At 31.3% G+C, this 19300-nt stretch overlaps 4 protein-coding genes across 4 annotated transcripts; 2 read left to right on the forward strand and 2 right to left on the reverse strand.

Moving 5' to 3' along the window:
* Positions 1-604: 604 nt before the first annotated feature.
* On the reverse strand, positions 605-1393 carry LOC146531672 (15-hydroxyprostaglandin dehydrogenase [NAD(+)]-like). Its single transcript, XM_085198285.1, has one exon. The coding sequence runs from the start codon at positions 1352-1354 to the stop codon at positions 605-607; it is 750 nt and encodes a 249-aa protein (XP_085054411.1). The 5' UTR covers positions 1355-1393.
* Positions 1394-2836: 1443 nt separating this feature from the next.
* On the reverse strand, positions 2837-3817 carry LOC146531673 (15-hydroxyprostaglandin dehydrogenase [NAD(+)]-like). The gene has a single exon (XM_085198433.1). The coding sequence runs from the start codon at positions 3815-3817 to the stop codon at positions 3068-3070; it is 750 nt and encodes a 249-aa protein (XP_085054559.1). The 3' UTR covers positions 2837-3067.
* A 10555-nt stretch (positions 3818-14372) lies between these two features.
* LOC146531674 (uncharacterized) lies at positions 14373-14927 on the forward strand. The gene is made up of 2 exons (XM_085198265.1): positions 14373-14728; positions 14813-14927. Exon 1 carries the CDS (start codon positions 14412-14414, stop codon positions 14646-14648), a length of 237 nt encoding a protein of 78 aa, XP_085054391.1. The 5' UTR covers positions 14373-14411; the 3' UTR covers positions 14649-14728; positions 14813-14927.
* A 2821-nt stretch (positions 14928-17748) lies between these two features.
* On the forward strand, positions 17749-18796 carry LOC146531675 (uncharacterized). The gene is made up of 2 exons (XM_085198269.1): positions 17749-18105; positions 18646-18796. The coding sequence occupies exons 1-2, from the start codon at positions 17814-17816 to the stop codon at positions 18654-18656; spliced, it is 303 nt and encodes a 100-aa protein (XP_085054395.1). The 5' UTR covers positions 17749-17813; the 3' UTR covers positions 18657-18796.
* The last annotated feature ends 504 nt before the right edge of the window (positions 18797-19300 follow it).

Genomic DNA, 19300 nt, shown 5'->3' on the forward strand with positions numbered 1-19300 from the left:
ATCACGCTGAATAACTTTTCCTAATTCGTTGTATTGATATCTCTTATAGATTAGGCGGGCTGCTAGGGTCTCACATCAGGTATTCGGACTATCAAAATAAATTATAGCCTATATGTTGCCGAAGACTCATAGCTATGCAACAAAAGAAGTTTCATTTAAATCTGTCCAGTAGTTTTTGAGTTAAAGAGCCACAACAGACAGACAGACAGACAAGAATTCCAAAAATCATATTTTTACCTTCTATTAGTTATATTGAGTCCCCCTGAAGTGTTTTTTTTACTTTATATTCAATGTACAGATTTTACCCCCCTTACAGTTTTATTATATATATAGATTAGTATTTAGTAAACGATAGGGTACAAAGTAACGTTTATAATAACCGTTTAAGATTTGAAGCTACAACTTCCTATATAGATATGTAATATAAGAAGTTGTAACTTCATTCGCATGGTTGTTAAAAATGTATATGGCTTTAGGTAACTTAATTTAGTAAGAAAATAAACATGAATTTAGACCAATATATTGAGTCTAAGTACAACCATACCTTTAATTTATTAAAAAAACTTATTTTAATAAGTAACAAAACATAAAGATAATCCAGTTATTAGACTTCAACAACAGGTTGAGCACCTTCTATTAACCACGCCGTACCACTATTAGCCTTTTCGAATATTTCTACAGCAGCCGCACCAACTGAGTCAACCTCTTGCCACGGTTCCTCGGTTAGGAAGACATTAAAATCTTCAATAATCTCCGAATCAAACACTATAATATTTCCCGCAAGACTTGTCTTACTTAATCCTGGGCATATGACTAGTACTCTGACACCTGTTCTATTAAAATTATAAACGTGTCCTAAGGATTTGGAGAAACCAAATACAGCGAATTTGGAAGCATGGTAGATTGGAAGATATTGCTCTATCCTATAGCCACACCTTGATGATAAATTGATAATAGTACCACCTTGCCCATTCTTATCTGTTCTCATGTGTTCCCAAAACTTTAAAGACCATTCTATCACTGCTATAACATTGGTATCAATGGTTCTTTTTGCTTGCAATTCGTTTAATATACCTGCATTGTTAACTAGCACATCGACAGTCTTGTAAGTGTCTATAATTTTTTTATATACAACTTCTAGATCTTTTGTGACGTCACATTTAAGGAATACAGCGCGATCATTTCCATATTTCGCGCACAGTTTTTTCGCTGTATCTGCTCCTTGTTTTTCGTCAACATCAAGAAGAACCACTACTTTGGCTCCTTTTTCAAGATAATTCACTGCTATTGAATGCCCAATGCCCACCGCACCACCAGTGATGACGACAACTTTATTTTTGAGATTGTTAGCCATGTTAACTCGACAGACTAGTTACAGCGCAATTGAATTTATCTCGGATGATATTCTTTATATAAGTTCAAATATATTAGAGTCAAAAAGGTCGATTTTTTTTTGACGAAATAAACATTTTTTATCTTATCTAGCACTTAAATCATAATGTGCCGCCCATATAATATAATTACTTATATCTTACGCTAATATTTTTTAACCCACTGGCACAGCTGTATGTGCAACTGATTGTAACATTATTAAAGTTCCTTTTTAATGAATTCCTTTTCTTTTTTTTCCTTCTTAATTTTTTAACCTTAAAAGGTAATGCATTTAGCTGTAGTAATTTAAATATAAGAAACCTACTGTATGATTAATTTAATATTATTACCACTGGTGGATCTAAATAAATCAATAAAAAAAATGTGTGTGAAAATTTTAAAAATAACACTAAAATCATTTAAGTTATACATAATATTTTTATTATTTATTTGTTTTGTAATGACTTAAAAAGCATTTTTTTATGTTTAAAATTATTATTTAAAAAAATATACAAATGTTGCGTTAAAAATAGTTTTTTCTTTTGTCAATATTTAACGTTAAATGTTCCAAATATTATTTTTTTAACTAAAAATAGTCAATCATCATCATCAAAATCTATCCAAGTTGAGTTCCGCAATCAACACGCAATATCTTAAAAATTGTGAACGGAGTATTTGTAATAGTAGGTTTCTTGTGTGTATCCTGCTTTATCCAGGCGACATCGTGAAACTATAAAAATATGTAAATATCACGCATACTTTAAAAAAAGTACAAAAATTCTAAAGAGTATATACTTTTATTAAATTAGTGAATCAATTTTACATTTTTAAATATAAAAAACAAAGATATTATTAAGTGTAGGATTCATAAATGACTTGACTTTTAATGGTTAAATAAATAATATTTATTATTTTCTTATCGTATTTATTATAATAATATTTCTAAATAGTGAAAGAATTAATTGACGTCATAGAAGAGCAATTCGTTCCAGTCGGACTAATTATCACATTGTACCTAGCAGGATGCAGAGGGAACCTAGTGTTATAACATTCCGAGGACCTTCCGCCTAATTGCCTAGTATGAAAAGGTAGCCACGTGGAATCTAGTGCCAAGACACTCCGATCTTCATTTTCTGTCATGTTCATCTCAAATTCGCAAGACATGCGTGTCGTGTAGCGGAACTCACCGATAAAGTTTATGTTTGTCACTTTTATAGTTTACGTCACAATATTCAGATAAGTCAGTATCTTTATAATGTACCTTCTAACAACAGTATAAATTATAAACATGTTATTTTTCTTTTATATTTTATTTTTATTACAATAATCACAAAAAGTTGTGAAATGAAAATAAAATAGTGAAGTAATAAAGTATTGTTTATTTACTTATAAGAAGTGCTTGAAGTAAATAATTAGTTTTTATGCAATTATATATTTGAGTATTGTTACTATTACAAAAGACGAGAAGCAGAACAAATCAAATGAGCATGTTATTTTCATTAAGTATTTTATTATTATTATTTCAGAAAACATTTTAACATTCTGATGAGACAACTATTAAAAATGAACCAACTAAATCAGTTCCAGGTCCTTATTGTATTTTTATTATGGAGTAATAATAGATTTTTAATAAATAAAATAAATAAAAGGCAAGGAGCTATGCACTGTATTCGTGCTATAGAGCCATAAGATAGTTTTAAACCAATTTTTGAGGCGGTCTAGATCCTTCTACTACCCATGCAGTACCACTGTCAGCTTTCTGGAATATTTCCACTATACCTGATCCAATAGCTGTACTATTTTGCCATTCATAACCTTTAAGTTTCGCCAAAAATTCTGGTAATAAATCTTTTTCTCTGATAACAAAATTTGTACTTAAATTCGTAACAACTGATCCAGGACAAAGTGTCGCTACTCGCACTCCGGTCTTTTTAAAATTAGTTTCGTGTCCTAAAGATTTAGAAAACCCAAGAACAGCGAACTTAGAAGCCTGATAGCACGGTACATAAGCTGTGATCCTGTAGCCGAAAATCGAAGAAACATTAATAATGGTACCACCATTGCCCCCTTTATCAATTCTCATATGCTCGTAAAACTTCATGGACCATTCCATAACAGCAATTGTATTAATATCTATAGTTCTTTTGATGTTTAATTCATCTAGAATTCCAGCATTGTTTATCAAAACATCAACTTGTTGATGATTTTTGATGATCAAATCGTAAATTTTTTCCAAATCTGTCACAACATTACATTTGTAGAAAATAACCTTGTTTGAATAATTTATTTTTAAGTCCGCTATAACTTGCTCACCCACTTCCTTGTTGATGTCAAGAATAATCGCTAGTTTGGCTCCATGTTGAAGAAAACTTTTGACCATCGCAAGGCCCAAGCCCTGGGCGCCGCCGGTAACAGCCACAATCTTACCGTTTACTTCAAGATCCATGACGGTTGTGAGATAACTAACACAAGAAAATCAAACGACAATCCTATTTATAATATCGTTTACTTATGTTACTTTGCAGTTCAGTTTTTTGAGTTCTATTTTAAAAAAACCACCAAGTAGTATATTTTGAATTTTAATGTAATTTTTTTAGGGGGCAGCGGCTGGACGCGAAGAGCTGAAAATCGAGTCCAGTGGCGTGCCATTGGAGAGGCCTATGTCCAGCAGTGGACGAGGACAGGCTGGTGATGATGATGAATGTTATTTTTTTAAACTATTTAGATGTAAACGACATTTTAAAATATAAAAATAAGGAAAATTGACGTTGAAATATTAAAACAATATATGTATGTATAATTGATTAATTATATATTGTTTTAATTTTTGTATTTTTGTTAGTGTTGGCTAAAAACTATAGACTAACTAAAAACTAAAAACTATATAATAATATTATAGGTATATGTTACCTATAATATTATTACATAGTTTTATATATGTGCGTATGCTGCTATGCAGAAACTACAAAATCATCGTATGATAACGCTAAGCTTAAGTGTCAATGTTCAAGTAATATTAGATAACAAACTTATTATTTTATTAAAAAGCAAAAAGAATGTCATTTTTGATTAATTTATAAATTGCGTAACATTCCTGGGACATAAAGAAAAATAATCTCAACTGCCAGTCGTGGGGGAAGTGTGCTTGTAAACGGAATAAGTTTTGGGTTTGATCCTCACTCAAGAAATTGAAATATTTATTTAAATGTATATTTTCATTTCTATGCTCTGGTGTCGAGGTAAAGCGTTGAGTTCTGTAAACGGGACTGGCTATAGGTTCGATCCCGACTCGTTGAAATGCCTCTAGAGTGCGGAAAGTGAGGAACGGAAGTATGTTAATAGGAACAGAGTGTCTCAATACTAGGATTCAACGTCGTACGTGCAAAGTAATGCAAAAATTAAATCATGGTTGACATGTACAGAACTCATAATCGGCGACTCACGCTTTTCCGGCTTTTTATTACCCATTTATACAATTACTATTGATGGGTAATAAAAAGTAAATATATATACAAGTATGTGTGTGTATATATATATTTTATTTATGTTCACAATAGTTTTTAATATTGACAGCTATTGTAAAAAAAAAGATATATATTCGTCTTTCATGTTATAAAATGTATTACACAGTTACTATCTTAAAATAAAATAAAAATGCTCAAATTGTCTTTACAAAAAATATTTTTTTTTATTGTAAAAAATAAAATATTTATGTTTCTTTAGAGAGGAGTAATATTTAAAAAATTTTAAGTACAAAGACGCTTATGTAATCATATTAATGTAATTTAATCTACATTAAATTTAAAAAGAAAATGTGAACGAAAGTTAACAAAGACAATTTATTTCATCTTATTACAAGAGCTCTTGTTGTACATTTAAATACAGTTCTTCGAAAGACTTAAAACATGACAAAGTAGTAGCAGCTAAACAACGAAAGAATATTTTATAGATACAATTATTCTGAGACCATTATAAGCTCGAATTTAACTGTAATAAACTCATACCTAGTCAGTTAGATAAAACACAGCGTTAGGATACGCTCGTCAACAAGATTTAATTTTTAGTTTTGAATATTGGGTGGAAGGTGGTGAACGGAGTGTCATAACACTAGGTACCACGTGGAAAATTATTAACATTATCTAAATAATATATAAGTAATATCGATCAAGCGATTAAGAATACAATAAATCTCTTTTGAAACCTGTTCACATCTCCAAAATGTATTATATTTGTTATCTCAGAGCTGGTGTGAATTAATATTCTTCGTCGAATCAAATCTCTCATCGGGTGGAATCGACAAATATTCAGCGACGAGATTGATCGCACCCTGTGACAGCTCTGAACCTCATCTTTTAGGAGAGATGAGATCAGTACACGCAAAGATTGTGGGTTCGGTTCCCGCTCAGAGGACTCTCGTGTATGCTGAATTCCGACACTAGATTGCTTTTGTTCCCTACTTTCTGCCGAATTCTGGGAGCATTGTGTGTTGAGTGGCAGAACTTAACGCCGCGCTTTTGCCTGGACACCAGAGCGAAGAAACGGAAATATAAATTTAAATAAATAATTCATATCCTTAAGTCGGGATCGATGTCGGTTTTACAGTCACACTTGTGCTCCTGCGTAAGGACCGGCCTCATTATAGATTACCATTATTGATATTAGTAGAATAATAAAATTAGTAGGATAGCAATTTCGCTGGTGTTGTGTTCCGCTACTCAACACACAATACTCGTGACATTCGGGCATAAAAATGGAGAACGGAGTGTCTCGTTGGCACGCTCGGAACGCTATATTAGAAAGAACAGAACAGAACGGAGTGTCTCGTCACTAGATTCTATCAAAAGCTGGAAAAATATAAAACTGATGTAAAACTATTAATTGTTAGATAAAGTTATCTCAAATTCCAAGAATATGTACATACTACATATATGTAATACTATAAATGCTAATGCATGTGTTCTGCTAAGCATAGATTATATAAGACAGTAACCTCAGACGGGGTGTCTAAATTAGCGATTTAACGCGTGGGGAAGGTGAAAAATTACCGTCGATTACTGGAATACCCTCATTTATCAACTTCATTGGATCTTGAATTTGACATATTAACTCAGATACGAGTTTATATTTCCTTTTTACTAAATAATATGTAATAAAACTAATATATTTTTTTAAATGCGACTGTATCTAACACCGCGTAACTCATATGCGGTGTTAGATCTCACTACAGGATATCTTAGCTGTTGAATCACATATATATAGTACATCATTGAGTAACTTTCACCACTTTTTTAAATTAGATCATTAAACTAGTCGTTATCGCTAAATGATATAGGCTATAATAATATAACTCTATATATTTATATTTGTCATTTCGAAAAATATGTGACATTGCAGCGTATGGTTTCAATTCGATATTTATTGAAGAGCTGTGGGATGCTCAATATTTCTTGTTTTTCCATCTGGTGCGTAAACGAATAAATCAGAAGGTTTTCGTGGTTTATGTGAGTAGTCCATCCGTCACGGCAATATACGAATTTTATTAGAATTATAGTGACGCTATCAGTTGAAAATTGGTCGTATCAAGTCATACATTCGCTTCAGCATTCCTTCTGTCAGATCATAAACCGAGGACTACATCTAAGTTCCTCAATAATGTATAAACGACGGTTATGGATTCGATTCCCATTCGGGGGACTCAATTATTTTCAATTTCTGCTCTGCTCTGTTAACAAGATAAAGGCGGCGTTGAGTTTTACCACTTAACACGCAATGTATCGAAAATTGAGAGGCGCGTAGAGTGCGAAGCGTCTTAATACTGGTTCCCTATGTCTACCCTACTCTGTGGGATATATAACGGGGAGCTGAAAAACAATAGATTATGTAAGATAATCGTTGCATACCAATAACAACGCGAACGGTTATACACGTTATATAAATTCCATACAAATAGCATCCTCTCGACATATTACAAATATCTCATATTTATTAGATCAAAATATTTTAATATGTGTACATTCAAGACGCTCATTCCGGTTTAAAGTATGTGCTTAAAATTACTTTCATGTTTAAATAATATAAAACGTACGAGAAATCACGTTTAATTTTTTCTTACTTAAGTATGTCGACAAATTCACATTGCAAAATTTTCTGTGACAGGTCACTCAGTTCTTCACTGTCTATCATTTTAAATATACTCCAAAAATATATAAATATGCAAGTCATCAATACTTATGATAAAACAAAATTCTGCTTATGTGTGTCTGTTGCTAAGCTATCTCCTTTCAAATCATGAAACGGAGTTTGATGCGATTTCTACTATTGTTTTGTATGTTTTAACAAAATCTTTAATTAAATTAGTAAGAGATATAGAAGGAGAACTCGGTTGACCTAAAAACACAGTATCAAAGAATGGATACTGGAGGAAGATCACATTAAAAGCATTCGGACCCCCGGAGGGCACGCAGAAAAGGCTTACAACAGTGGACGAGGCGAAAGAGATACGTAGAGGCCGTAGCGTTCGGTGCTCCGTTCTCTCTTACTAGCCTAGCTAGGGATACAGCGTGAAGCTGCGTGAAGCAGCGTGAAGCGTAGTATGAGTATATCCCCATCCTGAATCACGGGGCGAACCCGCGAACGGAGTCGCTTGGTTTTTTATATTTTAAGTCATAATATTTTACAATTTAAAGTCGTTCTATAATAAATTATAGAATTAAATTAAGTTAAAATGTTGTTGACAAAAAAAATCTGACTACATCTTAAGAAGGCAGTCAGTTTTAATATCTGCAATACAAACCACTGGCTTAAGTAAAATGAGCTTTTGGCGAGTCTCCAGCTTGAAAACGGTTTATTTAATTCATAGCTTTCGTGACATTTTTATATACGAGTATTGTGTACTTATAATAAAGCAAAATGAATTATATTTATCATTTTTAAAGACTTTTTTTAGCCTTAGTGTCACGATACTTCGCTCTCCAGTTCAATAATATTAAAAACTGAGTGACCCATCGCTAAAATATCGTATAAACAAAAGTAAAAACCAAAAAATAATAGGTTTTATTTCTACTCAGAGGAATGATCACAATTTTTTTTATTCCTTTTTTGTAGAAAGAGAAATAATTTTTCACAAAAAACTGAAAATAAGATATAATTTTAATCACTTTTTAAATAATGAGAACCCACTAAATTGAATAGTAATATCTGCCGACTGATTGTGGACTGTGGCTCCTATACTTACCTCGGAACAATGAATTATTTTCACTTTCCCGCTTTGAATAAGAAAAAAACACCAAATTGGAGAACGGTAGTTCAAACATTACATTTTCCGCCTACTCTGCTATACATATGCGGGATCGAGAGAAAAGCAAACATAAAATGAGAATAACTAAGGTAGTATCTAGAAACATTAGGACTATCAAAGTGTTGCAAATTCCATTATATTTAGGCATTATCCAAAATGCAAATGTAAGCTGTGCAACCCGTGATTAATATTCACCCGCATCCGTTACATCGGTACAAAGCGGTTTCTCACGTAATACTGAATAGTAAATACCAATTCTTGGTACTTGATATATATATGTAGGTAAAGGAGAATTAGGCTTTAAATTATATTTTATTTTGCCTGGGATATTTATACAGGTTGATTAGCCGATAGACACTCACACTCGGCTTCAAGAGCGTTTGTACACCATATTCTTTCTGTTATCTCTATCTATCTTTGTCTATTATAAATTCAATTCAAATTCAAATTTTGTTGTCTTCCAAGTCCTGTCCAATAATATGTTATATTGATAGGTATAAGCCTCGATACCAAATTTTATTATAAAAAACACTTATAGATTATTTGTCTCGAAAATCGGGTGGAAAAAAGAGAACGGAGAGACTTATATATACAAGTTTTTCTCTTGAAAAACATATCTCTACTCTCTACGAAATCGAATGAAAAGAAGGGTATTTTCTTCATAATGTCTTAAACCACGCCTTTATTTTACTAAATTTTGCCTGAAAGCATGTTTAAAATTTCGTTGTTAAACTGAACTATAAAGTGGCGACTATTATCTGAAGCCGAAACCGCCTTGTTAGCACTCGTTATAAAATCCACTAACTCAGTTTTCCTGCAGTTTCTCAAGATAATGTTTAAAGATGTTTAATCTATTTATATTAATATTATAAAGCTGAAGAAATTAAATATCAATAATTCTTGCATTAGTAAAATTCATAAAAGAAATGATGAGGCCAGTCGTAGCGCTGGGGCACAAGTATAAACGCGATTTGTTGTGGGTTCGATACTCACTCGAGGAAATGTAACATTTAATATTAACTTTAGCTAAAATTATGAATTATTATCTTATACAGGTTTTTTTTAGTAGAATCGAACTATTTCCCCACTCTGGACGGCAAAGCACCTCATAGAGCATAAGAGTGTTTTAACACGTGGCTTCCTCTGCCTATCCTGTTGTAAAGGAAAAAAGAGCAAAGCAGCTTTTTAAGAATTGAACTCGCTATTAACATTTCAAACAAAAAAAATATTAAAGACACAAAAATAAAAATATATATTTATATCAAGATATTGCAATTAAGAGGGAAATTGTAAACAATATTATGCTTATAAAACTTTTTCACATTGAAAAGTTAAAAGAGGACAATGAAGGGAAAGCTCCGTTTGAGCTTTTGCGAAATTTTCCAAGTAATCATATTGTCATGGACTGAAATGTTTACTAAATAAGATTGTTGATTTTACTTTTACATATAAACTATGTGACTAATGTTTTACAAAACCAATATGGAAAACCGGCCAAGTATGAGTACACGCGTGCACGAAGGGTTCCGTACCATTATCTATAAAAAAAAGCATTAAAAACGTTTGTTGAGTGGGATCCTTTTAAATGTTTATTTTATTCAGTTTTTTAGTATTTTTGGTATAATAGCAATAGAAATACATGATATGTCAAAACTTCAACTAACTTTCACGGTTTATGAGATACAGCCTGGTGACAGACAGACAGCGAAGTTTTAGTATCCCGATTAATCCTTTGGCTACGAAAAGTTAAAGAACTAAAGAATTTACTTTTTTATGCACACTTTTTTATTTTATTTCTCTCATAATTTTGTAATAGACAATGGAATTTAAATTTTCTCCCAAATCTACTTAGGTATACAGAATGTAACTCGAACGACGAATCAACGGTTGATTATGGGTCATTGCGTGTTGAGTAGCGAAACTCTATGCTGTGTTTTGCCTCGACACCAAAGCGAAGAAGTTAAAATATAAATTTAAATAAATATTTCATTTCTTTGAGTGGGAAATCGATCTCACAACCAGTAGCGTTTATAGGCACGCTTTGGCCCCTGCGCCACGACTGGATTCAAACTGCTATATTGTTTCATTGAATTGGCTGAAACTTTAATTTTCAATGTATATATAATGTATTTCCATCCATCAGCCTCTTAAAGTCCACTGCTGGACATGGGCCTCTCCCAATGCTTGCCACTCCATCCGGTCCTGCGCCCTTTGAATCCAGCGGGTTTATTTATGTTCATAATATTATTAAAACACGAAAGTAATTCAAATTATTACATAAAATATAATAGTTCAAACGGGTGAAGCCGCGAGCATCACTAGTCATTGGTATATTCTAAGCAAGTATAACAACAAGCTACTGAAAATGAGTAAATTACAGAAAATGTTTCAAAATAGCCTAAAACCATCGAATATTGGTCGTACTAACCCACAAAGTTGAGGTGAACTTGTGGAGGTGATAAACAAAATCATTACGCATTACAGCTGGCTCCAGATGAGGTTCAGTTAAGACCTTAATGGTACCAAATGATAGTTCATTTAAAGACTACATGTAGGGTTTAGATGTTATCGATTTATGTAACTTTGTAAGCGTTGTTTGTTTGTTCTTTGAAGTTTATTAGAAATAGAGTATTAATTTATCATTTATTTTTATTTTGTATATTTTTTTTTCTGTTAAAGAAAAATATCGTAGGTTAATTTTTTCTGCCGTTTTTAAATGTATAAATACGATATCTATTAAAAAGTATTCTTTATTTTAACTATAAGTAGTTATTTAAAATTTTATGGTAGTCAACTATTTTAATAGATTTAGACTTTTCCATTGCACCACCATTGCTATAAAGAAAGATTTTCTGAAAGGAAAATATTGTAATGTCCGTAGCGCGGCGCAACTTTCAATTTACGACATGTCTGACTCAGGAATTGTGCTTTCAATAAACTCTCTTGATATTGTTCAATTATTCAATAGTGTAGGAGACGTAGTGCTTTAAAAGACTATAATTTCATATAACTATTCTTGTTGAATAATGAAAAAAGTGAAACTATTTAAACGAAATGTACCTGTAGAGATTCTTTAAGACGACACTGAAATATTTTAAGTAAAAACTAAGCAATTTCTTTAATGGTTAAATGGACTAAAATCTTATTTAAATATATTTATTATTAATATTTTTTTTGCAAATTCAATTTAAAATATTTAATTCTAATTTAATTTCCTTAGCGTTTCTAAATTATTCTTAGGAAAAAGGCAATTCAATAATTCGCCACTACGTAAAGAGAGAACAAATTGCAAATCGCTAAGTAATTTGGGAGAAGGGACCTCGGTAATTTACTTTTCTAACATTTTATTAACCTTACTTTTTAAAATATATTTTGTTCTCTTAATGTTGTGTTGCTATTTATTTTGCAAACTGATATGACTATTGTGGTAAATCTAAACGGATTGTTTTTATATAAAACTAGGGGGCGCGCGCAGCTTCGCCTGCTTATTTGGACCCTTAGGGGTGAATTCTAATAAACCATGAAACACTGTGTTCAATAACATGTGTTCAATAAAATATTTTTGTCTAAATTTTTAATTTTATAAAAATCGGTGACGACTTAAAGTTTTTCCATACAAACTTTCAACCCTTTATTTGCACACTTAGGGAGAGAATTCTAGAAAACGATGAAACACGTGTTCAATTAAATACTTTTAAAAATCTAAATTTCAAATTTTATAAAAATCGGTGCAGGTTTAAATTTTTTTCCATACAAACTCTCTACCCCTATTTCACCCCTTTAGGGTTAAAATTTTTCAAAATCCCTTCTTAGTGGATGTCCAGATTACGAAAGTAAACATCTGTCCAAATTTAACGTTTCTACGCACAGCGGTTACGGCTGTGCGCGCGTCTTACCTCAGTCAGTGAGGACAAGCCCTTTTATACAGGGTGGAAGAGGCAGCGCTTCTTTAATTGAAACTGCATATAGGGTAATATATTTCAAACCCACACCTAAGAAATTAATCAAGGTACCTCAACAGTTTGGACGTAGGATTTTTTTTTCATTTCACGATTTTTATCCATACCTGTATTTCGTGTGACGCACACATACGTGTGCGACGTTTCCGATTTGACAGGTAAGTGTGTGCGTGCCAATGTTATACTTTACAAATGGCGTTTTATTTTAAAACGATATTTTTATTATTTATTTTGTTTGAAAAAATAACTTTTTCATTTTTGGGAATTATTTTTTTTCTGAATTATATTAGGCTTTTATAGAGTAGTTAAAACTGTGGTTTCATTTAAAGTGGTGCTGACAATTCCACCCTGTATATTGTTAGAAATAATTAGAAATAATGACCATAGAGGTTATATAAGGACGACTCTAATTACTGGCTGGCACTTTTATGGGCTGTCAACGGCGACCGAAAGAAAAAGATCGCTAACGTCACTCTGCCCGATGAATTCTTTAGAACCAGATATTGTTATTAGACTGCTAGATAAGTCCCTTTGGTTGTTTAATAATTATTTGAAGCCTTGTTTTAATTCATTACCTTTCCCACTTTATTTAATATTTCCAATAGTTTCTTACAATATATAGATTGATTATAGTTTAATAATAATGTATACTTTTATTATATCTTTCAAAACTAATTGAAGCAATATATAAATGCAAGCAAGTTTTGAATTGTTGAAAAAACATGTATCGCACACCGGCTTGGAAAGTAGTTCTGGTGAGATCTGTTGGCAACAAACTTATTAGTTATGGTTAGTAAATAGTGACAACTTTATAAGTGTTAAGCGGATAAACTTCTTTTGTTTAAAATTGGCTAATACTATAGTGTATGTATATAGAGTTCAAATTTATAGATCAACGCCATCTTGTTTCTACTACATCAACTATTTTATAATGTTTGATATAACAAATGTTTAGCAGCACCATATTCTGCTTACTAATAGTCCTAAAAGTACTAAAAATGATCAAGAGATGTCACTTAAATTTAAAAATTACGGTTTATAGTAAACTAAAATAGACTTATAAACATTACTCATGAAAGTTAAATTTAGTCGATCAAAGTGGATCTGATATAATGCGTACAGCTAAATTTATTCAGCTTCAGGGAATCAAAATTAAAGGGGTACTTCCGGTCAACCTAGACTTATGAAATGTAGCTAGCATCTCAGGTAGTAATAGTTTATGAAAAATTTGAAAATCATCCATCAAATTCTAAAAAATAATAGTTTTAAAAGGAGGCAAAATTTGGAGTTAAGACCGCTAATTCAAATGAGGTATTGGCTTTTGGACACATACATTTTAAAGTTCTTAAATTCTTAACTCTTTAAATATTTCTACTTGATTATTATGGAATACTTCATTAATTCTTCTGGTATTGCCCTCTATTGGTCTTACTAGGTAATAGAAAGCGGGATTGTTATTTATTCCTGATAGTCTATGGCTTCTTAATTTTTTTCCTAGATGGTGCTGTTATTGATTAAAATGCGCAAACAGCTTTAGCTATTAATTGTTGAAGATTTCGCTTATATTACATTATATTCTAAAATAGTAACATGTTTATGCTTCCACTGTACTTACTTTTAGTATAATATTATCATATTTTAATACTTTTTTGTGTACATAAAATACGGAGCTAACGTTTTCCGTGGCTCAGTAGCGCCCTCATGTGTGACTGACTGACAACTGTACAAGGCCAACCATGAAACTATTTACATTTAGTTGCATTATCCTAATCGCCACGAACACTATGGACAGCGGTAATAAGCCATATTACGACGTCAAGGACGCTCCGGAATTATTCGAGAAATTTATAAAAGACTACAACAGGCACTACAAGGATGAGGCTGATAGGAAGGAGCATTATGAAGCATTCGTGAATAATTTACATCATATCAATGAAGCTAATGCTAAACACAGCATGACTACTTTCGATATAAACCAGTTCGCCGATTATACGGACCGCGAGTTCAAAGAATCGTGCTAATGAAGAAAATCAGAAAATAGAAAAGAAAATCTCTCAACGAATACACCGATAGTGAACGAAAAGACGTCTATTTAGTTTATGTGTGTAATACTTGTTAATTTTTTTTTTCTTTAAAAATAAAATAAAAAAAATATATATTAATTGACAATTAATTTTATTTTCAGGAAACTCGTAGCGTCTGGAAAATCAGTATAAGGGAAATGGATTCGTTGCTGTTTTTGTTGTGCTCTACTATTTTTGTATATTTATGTAAACTAAATACATAACATTTTTTCTTTACTTGTTTTATTAATTAAAAGATAATTCTTAACCTATTAAATTTTCCATAACTAAAAACATATGTTTTTATCATTGTCAGAGTACATTTGTTTGATAAACATATGAGTCACATGCCTATCATACTCGTGATATCTCATAAAGTATGTGAAAAATGTCACATACTTATGACTATTTTTACAGTAGGTTAAAATAATATTTTTATTATATTTTTTAGTCATGTTATGAATACTTCATTGAATTCCCAATCTATAAATTTTTCACTTGGGTTTATATAAAAAAAAAGGATAGAAAAGTCAATTCTGTACATGAAAGATATAAAAAATAAAAATTACGCCGGTTACCTTATCGATTATAGATAATAAAAATCCACTTTCCAGAATCACTTTGCAGAATTTACTTTGAAAAAATAATTATCTAATAATAAAATTGTATCTTATCGATGTCTGTACACTGTCTGGATGATAAACCATAAAGACTATTATTAGAAGAAATTGTTCATGTAATTTCTATTACAATGATTTTTATTTTTTCTGGTGGTATCTTAATTCATTGTAAAATTATTATTTGTATGATGATAGAAACTACCGAACTGCATCAACATAAAAATATAATGTAGAGTAATTTTTCGAGCAAAACCAAATAAATCCCCAGAAGATTTAAATACGATTTATTAATCACATCCAGGTGGTCTGTGGTCGTCGTCGCACAGTGGCACAAGTGTGTGATTGTAACGCGACGGTTGTGGGCTCGATCCCCACTCGGGGGAATCAATTATTTATTATCTATATCTAGTCTTCTCTTCGAAGCTCTTCTTCGCTGTCTCAGAGCCTCTATCTCAGGAGTGCTTGGTGATATCGAGTTGAAATTCAAACCATATACCTAGATCTAAAAATGTATCCTGAAAAAAACTTATTTCTACATATTTTAATTAAATAAAAGATATTTATGTATATTATGTATTCGACACTATAAAATTCCAAAAACAGTAGCCATAAAATAGATAGGCAAAATGTTGTATTAATGTCACTAATTGAAATAAGGAATCAAATGAAAGGCTTTGGCTAAGCTAAGTGTAAATTTCAGAAAGAGACTTCTAATTTTTGTACGGTCGGTGGGTGACCCTGACTCGCGCTTCTCCGGTTTTTTTATATTTTTGTCTGTTTGTTCACGCTAATTTCAGAAACAGTTAACCTGATTTAAATGAACTTTTCACAATTGGAGTCTGGCAAGCTTCATTTAGTGTTAATTTAATTACAATCGGTTCATATCATGGAGGATATATCCTCCAGCATTCAGAAGCAGCATCAGCTAGATTTTATTATAACTATAGATTGCAATAATGCTAATTTTAAAAAACCAGCTTTAAGCATTGTATATAGAAAGATATCCTTTCTTAAAAGTATTAATTTTTTCGATTAATATTCTACCTTCTACCGAGTGTAATGTCGATACGAATATATCAAATTCAAATTCAAATTCAAATTCAAAATCAAAATATTCTTTATTCAAATAGGCAATTATTATAAGCACTTTTGAATCGTCGAATGAACATGTGAACAAAAAGCTACCACCGGTTCGGAAGGCAGTTCTGCTGAGAAGAGCCGGCAAGAAACTCAACAGTTGCTCTTTTCAAAAGCAATGGTACAATCACAATCTGTTACATTAGTTGGCAGCTATCCTGCATTACATTCAATAGACATTAATTCCATACATGCTTATCCTCTAAATATTCTTGAACAGTGTAATACGCTTTACTTGTTAGAATTTTTTTTACAGATATTTTAAATTTTTGTATGTGTATTTTTGTATCACTATTAATGTGTAAATTTAAAATTCAGTGTACCATGATTCGGTAAATTCTCTTTGACGATATAATTATAAGTGGACAGTAACACGTATCTTTTTTATAAGAAATTAATTTAGATACGGTTGATAGATTCCTAAAAGAATCTGACAAAAAATTCAATTGGTTCATTGCGGTTTGCACCATAGTTGTTGCTATGATGACACAATTTGTTCTTTAAATACAACACGATAAAATAAATACAAAGGCGGATCTTTAATATTTACCTACATATGTACTATCACGTGAGAACTTCTTGTTCTCAAGGTAAATAATATATAAGGTTGAACCTGTTTTTTAGTGTTGAGTGATGGTACTTAATGCCACATTTGATCATTTGTCTTTTTCATATATAACAATCGTTTCCCAGTTGATGATGTTGCTATGCCAAAGATCTACATATTTATACGTAAAGCAAAAGCTTTAGAGCCCTTTTGACAAGTCCAGAACGTTATTGTTTTTAAATAATAATACTTAATTTTTAATGTATTATTTATTATTACTTATTATTTAATGTATAATTAAATAAATTAATTGAAAATTACACACACTACTATGCATTTGACAATATTTACACTATTGTTTATAAACGTTGCTATGGCAACCCCAACTGAACGTCTATACAAAATAAACAATAAAAGGAAAGCAAGAAAAAAAATCCTATACTAACAAAAGAAGAATGTGTTTTAGTAAAAAAATCAGGTTTGACATGGTAAAGAGACCTAAATACTAAAATACTACTTTAGATATGTTATAAAAATAAATCTAAATTTCTAATAACTACGATAATGATGATAGTAGAATAGCTATAAAATTTTTTTTGCTCCTTACGTCTTCTGAAAAAATGGTGTTTTATGCATACATATCCTCGGCTTGAAGCACGTGATATTCGATTCGATGACTATTAAACAAAAAACAAGTTATGAATTCATTTAACACTTACACAGCTTACCTATATATATATGTCCAGTTAATCTTCGAAATCATCATTCTAGATTTAATAGTAGTCACTAGTCCTGCATATAAGGAAAACAGTGTTAAAAATGAAAATAATCAGTTGCATTGTCCTGCTCGTCGCGGTCGCTATGGCTAGCGCTAACAAGCCAGTATACTACGACGTCAATAACGCCCCGGAATTATTCGAGAAATTTGTAAGAGATTACAACAAGGAGTATAAGAGCGAGGTTGACAGATTGGAGCATTATGAAGCTTTCGTGAAGTCCTTACATCAAATTAATAAGTCAAATGCTGAAAGTACCAGCGCTACTTTCGGTATAAACCAGTTCGCCGATTATACACCAAGCGAGTTGGCAAAAATGAGAGGTGTTTTTCCAAGTGAGTTTAATTTGTAATATTTACATTCTCTCTTTAAATTTTATTTTTCAATGTAGTGTGTCCGTCATGAACAATTTAGTCTAATTTCCTCGCTCTAGTAACACTATTACCTTATTTAGCCCTGGTAGTTACCAGTGATGAGGTGATTAGCGCGGCGTTGAGTTCCGCCACTTAACACGCAATACCTCAAGAATTCAGCGGAAAGATGTGAACAGACCGTATTGACACTAATGTCCACCTGTCTATCCTTCTATGTTCATTCGCGCCGTTCTTGAATTGCTATACAAAAATAATAATTAACAGATTGTTATCCTAATAATACACAAAAATCTTATATGATAAAATCCCATTTATAATTAATTAACGTAAATTTAGGGCGATATTATAATAACTAACGATATTTCAAATAAATAAATAAAAAAATACCATTTATTTGCTTAGTATATTAGTACGAAGTATATACATGTAATTATTAATATTTAGTATCCATATACTTTCTGCCTATTAATGTTTATTAATGTGATTTAATTTTATTTTCAGGATACCCGTAAACTCCAGAAAATCTCGATAAAAGATAATGACTCGTTCCTGCTGCTGTACTCTACGACTTTTGTATATTTATGTACTTTTAATTCATTTCTTTTGAATTAAAACATAATCCTTAACCTAATAAATTTCATTATATATATTATATTTGTATTTGTTTGATGAACACATTATGACTCATATACCTATCACATTCATGATATTTTCCGAATAAAGTATGTGGAAAACGCCACGTACCAGTGATTTATTTATACTTTGTAGGCATTGTAGGTGATAACATCATAAGAAAACATTGATGAAAAATTACATACTTCTATGAATTAAACTGAATTGTTATCATTGAATTATGAGTATTTTGTGTAACAAAGAAGGAGTTCATTGAAAATGTTTTCCATAAATTAACATTTATTTGCACTCAAATAGTAGCAATTTTTTACGCAAATAAATTAAATAGTAACGACCGATCACGACCTTCCGTTTAAAATACTATTAGCAATAAAATATTACTTCATGTTTGGAATACCCCAGTGAACATTTTACATGTTTTTGTACACAACATGTCCGTCGCGGCTTGCTTGTAAAAAATGCATGATACAGAAAAATAAATAATAAGCAAAAACCATTTTTAGAAAAAGCTTTATTTAAACGC

This window comes from Heliconius melpomene, chromosome 15 (genome assembly GCF_056956725.1).
Source record: "Heliconius melpomene rosina isolate 202511_hmr_F chromosome 15, ASM5695672v1, whole genome shotgun sequence".
Taxonomy (NCBI): domain Eukaryota; kingdom Metazoa; phylum Arthropoda; class Insecta; order Lepidoptera; family Nymphalidae; genus Heliconius; species Heliconius melpomene.